The sequence below is a fragment of the Alnus glutinosa genome, chromosome 6 (genome assembly GCF_958979055.1).
Source record: "Alnus glutinosa chromosome 6, dhAlnGlut1.1, whole genome shotgun sequence".
NCBI lineage: Eukaryota > Viridiplantae > Streptophyta > Magnoliopsida > Fagales > Betulaceae > Alnus > Alnus glutinosa.
In genome coordinates, this window is record NC_084891.1 from 6,682,930 (window position 1) to 6,693,640 (window position 10,711).

General features: G+C 40.6%; 1 protein-coding gene across 2 annotated transcripts; it reads right to left on the bottom strand.

The window, feature by feature from the left end:
* Positions 1-1,082: 1,082 nt before the first annotated feature.
* Positions 1,083-10,330, bottom strand: LOC133871716 (DDB1- and CUL4-associated factor homolog 1). Of its 2 annotated transcripts, XM_062309130.1 has the most exons (14): positions 9,947-10,330; positions 9,364-9,442; positions 9,078-9,197; positions 8,825-8,988; positions 7,848-8,718; positions 7,658-7,755; positions 7,043-7,520; positions 6,324-6,926; positions 6,047-6,241; positions 5,328-5,891; positions 4,637-4,747; positions 4,300-4,418; positions 2,562-4,194; positions 1,083-1,882 (listed from the first exon to the last, which is right to left on the bottom strand). In XM_062309130.1, exons 1-14 carry the CDS (start codon positions 10,177-10,179, stop codon positions 1,190-1,192), a joined length of 5,961 nt encoding a protein of 1,986 aa, XP_062165114.1. In that variant the 5' UTR covers positions 10,180-10,330; the 3' UTR covers positions 1,083-1,189. The 2 variants fall into 2 exon arrangements, with proteins under 2 accessions (XP_062165114.1, XP_062165116.1); XM_062309132.1 differs by lacking the exons at positions 9,078-9,197; positions 9,364-9,442; positions 9,947-10,330 and having other exon boundaries at positions 8,812-8,941.
* Between the last annotated feature and the right edge of the window lie 381 nt (positions 10,331-10,711).

Consider the following 10,711-nt stretch of genomic DNA (forward strand, 5'->3'; position numbering starts at 1 on the left):
TGCTGGCATATGCATCATTTTCCCAGGGATATTATTGGAAGAGAGATTAATTAATCCAAGTGAGGAGCTTCAGGAGGCCAAATAAGTATCCAAATTTTCAAAATTAATTAATCTAATTTTAATTAATCAGTAACAAATTTTAATTTTACGTTGATGTGTAAAATAGAAGACATGGCAGATGGCAAGCCGACGGCCAAATGACAAAATTTGGAAAAAAAACTTAAAAAGACTTTATTCTTGAAAAAATAAATTCAAATGGATAAAAATTTAGGAGTTAAATATTATGTCCCTTTAATCGCTAAAAATTTAGGGGTTAGCCGGCGTTCTTCCCACCAATGTCTACATCAGTGTTTTTCTAAATAATAATCTCTAGCATAATGATATTAAATCCCCTTTTCATACTTAATGTAAGTCTCTATTTAGAGAGCTTCTACACATCCTCCCCTCATCCTCCCCTTATCACCCTTTTATAATAAAAAAATTGATTTTTATTAAAAAGTTGTCTCTGATGTCACATCAGAGACAACTTTTTAATAAAAACCAATTTTTTTAAGGAAAAGAGGGTGACAAGGGGGGATGAGAGTCTCCTCTTTAGCATTTCCCCTCTATTTATAGGCTGAAAGGTAGCTGCAAGTTTGTATAACTTACAATCTTGTCTCTTACTTGAAAGCTTGACTTAATATTTTATTAGGGTTCTACTTGTGGGCCAATTATGGGCCTGGAGGCCCACAACCTATCTAAGTGCATTGGTCTGAACTGTATTATTTTCAAGTACTTTTTATTCTTGAAATTAAAAACCAAAAGACTAAATTCAAATCGGATAGGAAAAAAAAATTAGGAGCTAAATATTATTTGACCCTTTAATCGCTATAGACAAATCATATCGACTTTGATATGTTACAGGTTTAGAACTAGGACAATATTGAGAACTGCATGGGCTTCCTGAGATGAGGTCTGTGCAGAGAGAGAGAGAAGAATGAAGGTTAATAATCAATATAGATGAAAACGTCGACCAGAGCTGAGAAAAAAGAAAATGAACTAGATTGGAATGCCCTTCTCCCTCCACCTTTTTCTCTCTCCAATAAGAAAAATAAATAAATAGATAATAAAGAGAAAGGAAAAACCTCATAAATAATAATTACATGATCTAGGCTACAATTAAAGCCAATATGAGAGAGTTATGTAACATTTAATAACCAAAACCGTTACCCATAAAATCATCCTCATCGTCACTACTGAAAGATTCAACCAATTGACTATCATCGTCGTCTTCATCACCCTCGGTAACAATCTCTAGAATTCCTGCTCCCCCATCCATGATAAAATCCCTATCATCATCATCATCATCATCTAGGTCACTAACGCTATCATCATCATCATCATTGCTCATATCATCAGCATCAGTTTCACCATCTCCATCAAGATTTGGGCCTAGTATAGGGTCCACATCACCATCATCATCGTCCTCATCTTCCTCCTCGCTCTCGGCATCATCTGGATCTGAATCATCATCGGTTGGCCTTCGGCGACCGATTTCGTAAACCCTAGCTGAAGAGAACATTTCTTCTTGGTCATCCATTGTAATCAACCCTACAAAGGAATCTGTTGGCTCTGTTGCAAAGTCAAGGACACATCGATCCACTGGAATAGTGGCAATGTCAGAGTAGTTGACTGCGTCGACTGTGCGGAAAGCCTCAAAGAGAGGATGCTTGACACGACGTGTGTTGTGAATTGCTGACATTACATCCTCAAGATTTCTCCTGAGGATTGCATAAATTACATCACCACGTGCATTAAACGTTATCATCGTTTGGTCCAATGAAGGTACACTTCGGAGGAGCTTCAACTTCCGGAGATCCCAGACCTCCGAGTTTATAATTACCTGTCAAAAATGAAAATTTTATATTAAAAGAATCACAGGAAAGAAGAGGAAGGGGGTTGGAAACTACGAGCTAGCAATCAGAAGTTTGGCAATGCAAACTGGCATGTATAGATGAATGGAGGAAGTAAATGTCACTTTTTAACTTTGGCAAACTCTTTTTAAAGACAATAAAATTTTAAGGTGCATCTAGGAAAACTGAAACTTCAAGATGAGTTATCGAAATAATAAATTAATCTTCAAGACATTGAAAAAAAACCCATCAAACAGTTAACCAAAATAATAAATTAATCTTCAAGACACTGAAAGAAACCCATCAAACAGTTTATATGATTAATTTATTCTCCCTACCTCTACTGATCTTGTCTGAAATCTCAACTACCTAACTTCAAATATCTGAACAAACACAATCATATGTGACATAGAAAAGGCCAACTGCTGAAATTTAGTGCTTAAACCCCTACTATTAAAAAGGAAAATAATAGTAATAAGTTATTTGAACATTAACCATTTTCTAAATAATATCAATCTCTATTATTATTATTATTATTTTGAACATAAGATAAAAGTAATAGAAACTGAAGAAACTGTTGCTCTAGTGATGAAACCTGCAAAAGATTGCCCACTAAATGATATTCATATTAGAGATACCACGACAACTAAGCGACAGGGTCCTGCATACCTCATTCCCAGCTGGATGAAAGCCACCCCCACCATAATCTGTAAATTGATCAAAACGATGAACAGGGCCAGAAACCCGCCGATCCCACAAGACTCCATTCCACAGGAGCATAGTGTCTGAAGGGCTGAAGTGTATGAGCGAAGAAATATGCCCCCGACCTGTAGAATTATTGGCAGAAGAGTCTGACAGTGTTGTTTCCACCTGGCAGGTCTGGATATTGTACAGGAGAATTTCTCGTCGTGCAGGCTCCAAGGAGAGGGCTGCAAAAATGTTTCCAGATTTGCTGAACCTTGCAGCCTTACACCCTTCAAATGGATGCATTGGCCCACCTGAGACTGAAGCTGCGTCCCACAACCTTACATCCTCGGAGCTCGACGAAAGCACCAGCTGTGTCTCACCGGAAAGATATGACTCAACAAATGTCAAAGGATACTGGTGGCTTGTGCAGCTCTCCAGCACACTGTTGCTGTTAGAGTCAAAAATTTTGAGTTCTCCAGAGTGGCTGCCAACTGCAAGATGGGAAGAATCTCCAAGAAAATTAATGCATGTCAAAAGGGCACCAGCATCATCCCGACAGGTTCTCCATGGTCTGAATCTGCTGTAAACAAACTGGCGATCCCTGCGATTTCCATGCACCCCACCATACATACTTTTGAACTCCCGTGTACCAAGTCGGGTTGTCACATTTGATGGGGCATCAAGGCTTCGTTTAGGTTCAGGACAAACATGTGGGTGTAAGAGAGAGAGTGGTGGGAGAGTGGTTATAGGGGCAGGGCATTGGCGATGCTGGTGCTTCAGATATTGAACAACAAGAGAGTCTAGAGTTAACCGCTCTGTGCTGCTGGGCTGAGGATCATTTAAAAGCCCAAGTTGTGAGAATGGTGTCACCCGACCCATATGGATGTTACCATATTGATTGTCATCCACATAATCTGCCAAGTAACCAGTTGGCGTTGGTCGCCCATGCTGATCTCTTAGATTAGAACTTGGTGTAGAATGCCCAATAGTATCAGCTAGTAGATTGCTTTTACGAACAGTATTGGGTGTTGGACAAACTGGAGACCGAAGTCCTTGCTCACCGGTGTGGAGTCGCTTTCCAGAGGATGAGACCAGCCCAATGTCCTTTAACTCGGATAATTTTCGCTTCATTGGCAATATGATTGGAGTCTTACATTGGAACTCTGTATCAGAATTTGGTTTCATCAAGGACTCCGATGGTGTTTCTGACACAATTGCAGGTGCAAAAGATTGTTTTGAAGTACTGAAGACTTTCCTGACAGATCCTGACTGAGAATCATTGGATTGCAACTGATTTCTTGACTGTGAACCAAAACTAGGCGAGAAAGCCAGTGATTTTTTCTTTGAAGAAGATACAGCTGAATCACACTTCAAGCTTGTATCCTCATCCCGTGGAGCAAGTTTAGATTTTCCTGTGAGAAATCCACTAGTGGCTCGTCCATAGGGCCACTGGAGTTGTATAGAGGAGGCTTCTTGTGTGGAGGTTTGATGCATAAGAGACGATGGAGCTGCCAAGGATGGCAAAGGTGTCAACTGAGCCTCTTTTAACAGCGTACCAGCAGTTGCACTCAAACCACATGCCTGTAGGTGTTCATGCATTAGAAGCAAAAGTTCCCTGGGATTTAAAGAAAGACAGTAAAAAGGTGAAAAGAAAGGAGTTAGTAGAAAGAAGTGGATGATGAATGTACACAACCACACTACAGAAGAAATTAATAAGTACCTGGAGTGGTAAGTAATAGGAGTAGCAGCAGCTATAGCTGCTCTTTCTATCCGCCTCAAAGTAGGGGTAGCAGCGTCAGTAGCTGCTAATGTACTTGCACGCCCTGAATTTGTCACAATCTGCAAATAAATTGTGCAATGTAAGTTTCAGATACTTCTGAAATGAAAGAGAGGGGGGAGAGAGATTATTATTGTTGAATAACTTTTCTTTTTTTGTGCTTGCTTATATGGGAAACCAACTCGAACTCCTGACCTCTAAGCTACCCCTAGTTTTCTGAATATTAAACAAAAAGGGGCCCCACAAGCGGGGAAAGAGAAGGGGGAGAGGTGTTGCTTACTGCTATCAGCTCAATTGCTGCCTGGGAAAGTTCAGCTTGCCACCTTCCTTGCTCAGTTCCAGACGTCTGGCTGCCTGAATCTCGAATTAGCTCTGATAGCTTCTTCCCAACCTAGAACACCAAATTGCACTTAGTAACACAAAGTAATTAAGTGTGAAAATTTGTCCACGAATTTCCCATAATAGTTGAAGTATCCAGACAATTATGACTTAACATCAGAAAAGCAGCAACCTATCTGAATGCAGCAAGGTATAAAATCTTTTTTTCCCCCAGGTAAGTGGCAAAGTATAATATCAACAGACAAAAATGTATTGCAGAAGCTTAAATGGGATAAAATAATTATTATCTGCCGCAAAGGAATGCAAGTACAAAATGAAATCATCTCTGAAAACCGTGAAAGATGACTGCGACAAGGTCTCCAACAACTATTATTTCTTGACTTTACAAACCCAGTACTCTGGAGCAGTATACAACTGCATATGAGCTGAAGCAGCCTAGATTGGGTTAAATTGGCTTAGTTGGGATTTGATACAAGCTGTAGTATCAATTCTTGTTTCTTAGATTACATCTTTCATTATCACCATGTCTGGCACCAGAGGCATCCACACTTATGGTAAAAAGATATAGAATATGATATTCAGTTCATTTCATCTAAAGCTATGGCTATCAATTATATGAAACAGTCATTTACCTGAAGCTTTGTCAATATGTGTGCAATAGTATCATCCCTGGCTAGACCAAGCAGGACTCGGCATGCAAGAGCACGGAGACAATCAAGAGCAGCAGGAGGTGAATATATGCGTGGTTGAAGTAGATAAAGTAAAACCTTTATGCCATTGTTGGCACGAACGGCCTCTCTTGCTTGATGATATCCTAATTCCAATTGCGTTGCAAGGCCAGCGCCACCTGCTCCAGCACCTAAAGATATTCTACGATCTCCAACAAGTCCTGAAGTGGCTGCAACAGGAGTTTGTGAAGTGCTACTGATGGACTGTGTACCAACTCCAGCAGCACTGCCCCTATCTACCACACTAGATTCCCCATTCCGGTCCCTTGGATCACTCTGCCCAGACATGTTAACAGCTCGATCCGAGATATTACGTTCTGCGTTTCTATCTCTAGTCTCAGTGGCAGGACCATATGAGGCTTGCACAGAAACAGAATGCTGACCTTGTGCAAGTAAAGGTGGTTTATTGCTGATTGAAGGTGGAGGACAAACAAGATTGACTAACACATTTAATGCTGGTTGAATGATCTGCAAAGATACAAGTAAACAATAAGAAAATGGGATATAAAGGCGAACAAAAAGACAAGCATGATACCAGTCTATAGGAGCCTGCTTCCAGCATCCACAAATGTTATGGAAGAACAACAAAGATGATAAAATTTTTTTTGGAAAATATCTCTTACCTCTGGGTCCACATAATTTTTTTGATAACTGCTAGAACTATTTGCTGCATCCAAAATGACTGCTACACCAACACGACTATTGCTTAATGTGGCACTTACGATCATCTTGCGGCTGTTCGGTACTAACGTAACAATATGCAAAACACCCAATGCATATTGAAGCAAATCGTGCAAATAACGCTCTACTGGTGGGGCCTACATGTAACCAAAACCGATATTATAGAGCATGCAAGAAGCTAAAACAAAAGAGCAAAGACAAAACCTGAATATATCACACCTGACACAATTCCAATAAGGTAATATGTCCGTTAGAGCTTAAGAACTTCTCCACCGCAGGCCAGCGAGTTCTTACAAATGCAGGACCCAACTTCCGATCCTTTTGTAACTGCAGAAATACTGCATCCATAGCTTCATTACTGATGTCAAGTGGCTTGTAGGCTGCCCTTACACTTGGCGTATTCCGGGCCGTACTTCGATTGGTTTTATTTGGACGGAGAGAATCCACAAGCAAAAGAAGATGAGCTCTAAAATATTGCCGCAAAGCAACACAGGTATGGTAAGCTATCTGCTTCTCTGATGATGTCAATACTTCCGCAGATGAACGATCATTTCGAATCGATCCTGAATTGGACAAGCCTAGAGCTCCAGTATTTACTCCAGATCTTACTGAGGCAGCATCATTCAAAACGCCCAGTAATTTCTGTAAACCATCCTGAGCGTCAAAGGCATCAAGAACTGCTCGGAAGACAAATGCAGCAGCAAAAAACAAGGCCGCATTTTTTCTGGCTTGGTCCTGAGGGCACTCAAGAAGTTGGATAGCTAACTCAACCACCAGGTGAACGACATCTGAGGGAAGAGCACAGACACGTTCCATTATGCCCTGAAAGGATTTATTAGAAAGTGAGAAGCAAATGATAGACTGCATAAAAAGATTATAATGGAAATACTCGTGGACAAAAAAAAAGTTTCAAACAATCGGATATAACAAGCAATTACCTGGAGAGAACCAATAGTAAATAAGCAGGAAGAAAGACCAAAGAAGGTTTGCACAATTCTAGGGACAGCAAGCAGTTTCTGCATGCCACCCCGATCCACAAATAATGCGGCAAATTTCCGGTGAGCAGCCAATGCACAGATTAGCTTCATTACATCAGGCAAGAGAATTGCAATCTTTGACGCCTCCTTGAGTTTGGAACTTCGTTGTAATAGTGCAAGGCAGACATCAACCCCCTTCTCCTTCAGTACAGGCCCAAGAACTTCAACATATTCTCCAAGTATCTCAAGGCACTGAATACAGTATTTTTCTCTCAGCTGTGCAAGAGATTCAGAGTCTGGGATGAAATATTCTTCAACATCCTCATTAGTTTCCGTTTCTGTGCCGACTAGATACATTGAATCACCATTGATGCTACTAGTTCTCCTGTCACCATTGATGCCACTAGAGCTCCTGACACCATTGATGCTACTAAAGCTCCTGTAACCAATCACATGGATGTATTACTAGACTATTATTACTCACACTAACAAACTAAAATATTATCAATTTTAAGCAGCACATTGTTAGTTCTCCCTCAATCTCTTTATTACATACTTGAATATGAAATTACCTACCTTGAAACTTCAATTGCATTTGCAGCATCAATAACAGTGGATGCAGCTCTGGAAGCAGCCAAAATGGCAGCTTCTTCATCATTGTTAGCTTTAAATTCCTGAACATAGTGAATAGCATAGCAGTAAGAAGTAAAAGGCTCCACATAATATGTCGATATAAAAAAAAAAAATAGAGAGCAATGCCGCATACCTCAAAAGCCGCACTTTTGACAAGTTCGGCAGCAGCATCACCAGCTGCTTTGATAGCTTCTGCAGGTGCATTGGCTGCTCTTGCTTCAGCTTCAGCAGCTCTAACTGCTTTCTTTACAAGATCAGAGATATCTTTATTTCCAATCCTGCATTCTTGGAAGCAGTCATCATTATCCTCTCTTTCAACAGCCAATGCATCAGATGTGACCCTGGCAGAAGACTTTTTAGCATCTAGTACTTTTTTCACATCTAAATGTCTTGAAAAACTCCTGTCTCTTGTGCTTCGGCCCTGTCCTAATCGACTACCAGATCCGGGTGAGGTTAAAATCTGTTCATTCTCTAGACCGCCTTCATTAACTCTTCCCTTGCATCTGGATCTTGCCGATCCACGACTCACCCTGCGCCTTGAGGAGTCATCTCGGCCATTTTCATCAAAATCCCCAAATTTTGCCTTCCCATCTCGTAAATCTCGACTATGCCGTCTATCCTCACCATCAGCATCTGCATCATAGTCATCAACCCTTTCATCCAACCCATCAGACAGTTCTCCATCATTCACCCAGCATTCTTCTCCATGTCCTTGCCGAACAATGCTTCTATCCTGATCCCTTTCAACGCTTTGGTCATCTAAGGACCTCTCACCTGCTGTCCTCATATCATCTAAATAAGTGGTTTCCAGAGACTGTCGAACCCTACCACGACCTTCGTCTCTACCTCTTATGCAAGCACTGCCGGATGCATGCTTACTTTCTGTTAAATGAGTAGCATCTTTCTGGCTTGTACTTGTCTCTCCAAGGACCCGCACACGAAGATAGCGCATAAGCTTGGCAGACAAACCAGATGTCAACACATCTTCTACTACTTGACCACCACTGAAATCAACCAAAATATCTAAAGATATAATGTGAACAAAACTAGTGCAGAACAATATAATGAGAACTGGAAATAAGTGTAAAGCTATTTACTTCAGGAGCATACCCAGCCAAACATACAGCAAGAAGTCCAGTAGAATAGGTCTTCAACATTTCATAATCTGAGGCCTCCTTGCTCTTGCTGTTGTGATCTTCAGCAGGAAATCTAGCAGTGTCATCAATCACCCAATTTTTTATGTTCTCCAAAACGGCTTCTTCGAAAACGGGATACTGCATAATAGCCCATTAAATTGATACTATACCATAAACTTAAGAAACACAATAATCAAACTAAATACACGAGTAAAACACAATCTTACAATCCAAGTCAGCGAGCAGCTTAAAAGAAGCCTTGCAGAAGCCGCCTGGATAGAGGGCAGGGGGTACCTTGTGTCCGATAGAAACTTAGAAGATATCAATTCGAAGAAATCATCATTTTCCTGAGCATAAGAGCCGAAAAAAGGAATTAGGACATAGAACTTCACTAAAAGTAATTTAAATGCAGTTGCTATGGCGCACTTCCAGAGGAAGAGATTGGGGGAGCAAAAAACAACAATAATGACACAAAGAAAAAAGAAAAGGTTGACATTGGCCAAATTTAGTTACCCGGACTAAGTTTCCAAGCCGTCCAATGTTATGCGAAGCACGGCCATTATTGGAGGAATGACCATTCTCTTCCATGTATCTGCGTTTAACCCAGACACGTATACAAAGAATAAAAAAAAAGGGTTCAAAACCTACCAAGAACCAAGCAATCGTACTAAGGAAGTATACCAATTCATCATAAACGATGTGCAGACTTAGTGGATGAAATGAAACTCATACAAATGCAAAACCGTTATACTCATTCTAGAAAACCGAGAAACGGGTATCAAACTACCACAAAGATGCCACTACAAAAGAAACTTACTTTCTAACGTATAAATGAAAATATTTCGTAAAAATTACACCGCGAGGAAATAATTATCAGTCCTTAAAACAGTTCTATAGGTACAATTCAAAGGCAATTACTTCACACTATAAAACAATTAATAAATAAAATTATCAACTTGATTCACACAGACGCAAATCCACACGCGCACACAACAATAGAACTATACCTCTCGAACACAAACCTAATGATTATATCATAACTCACTAATCGGCCATAGCCGAAACGAAATTAACACAAAAAAATACATATCCGTACCGGGATTCTTGAGTTTCTAGGAGGGAGGCGAGGGCATGGAGGACGAGGGGGCTAGGGTTTTCAGGCGAAGAGGTGATCTTCTCCATCAGCTTCTGGGCCTTGGCGATCAACTCGTCGTCTTCGTTCCTCGGTTCCTCTTCTTCGTCTTCTTCTCCCCCCCCTTGAGCCTGAGCCTGAGGCTCCTCCGCAGGAGGCTGAGCCTCGGCTTGCGCTTGGTTCGCTTGTTCGTCCATGGCCGCCTCCACACGTTATCGATAGAGATGAGCGATATGTATACAGACGTTTATATATACGAAGAAATGGTAGCGAGAATGAAAGGAATTTGAGGGCTTCTTTATGTGAAATTCTTGTTATTCGTAAATATATATATATGTTTGTGCGAGTCTGTGTTGTTTGGTTTTGGAGTTGCAGAGCTGAAAGCGAAACCAGAAGTTTTGTTAAAAATGAAAAGAAGGACGCATCCATGTGTGCGTTTGGGTTTTTATAGTGGAATGAGAGAGAGGGGGTTGCTTTGCTCAGGGTGGGTGGGAGAAACGGATCGGAATGTTCCGGAAATACCCGACCCGGTTTCGTATGTAACCCTAGCCTAGCCATTTTTTTTTGTAAGCCTAGCCCGTTGGCCCGAGTTCCACTACGCTTAATTGTGTGGACTGGATCGATTTTCTTTCTTTCTTTTTTTTTAATTAAAAAAAAATGCTATAAACTTAAAATTCTTTTACAACTTATTAATATGTGCCGACATGAGATTTGAGAGTAATAAAAAAA

Bases quoted from the DNA above. Each gene is read 5' to 3' on its own strand.
- LOC133871716 (XM_062309130.1), bottom strand. From the start codon at position 10,179: ATGGACGAACAAGCGAACCAAGCGCAAGCCGAGGCTCAGCCTCCTGCG. The intron at 9,198-9,363 runs GTAACTAAATTT...TCTTATGCTCAG, and splicing joins GGCTTGGAAACTTAGTCCGG to GAAAATGATGATTTCTTCGA. The intron at 4,419-4,636 runs GTAAGCAACACC...ATTTATTTGCAG, and splicing joins CAGCAATTGAGCTGATAGCA to ATTGTGACAAATTCAGGGCG.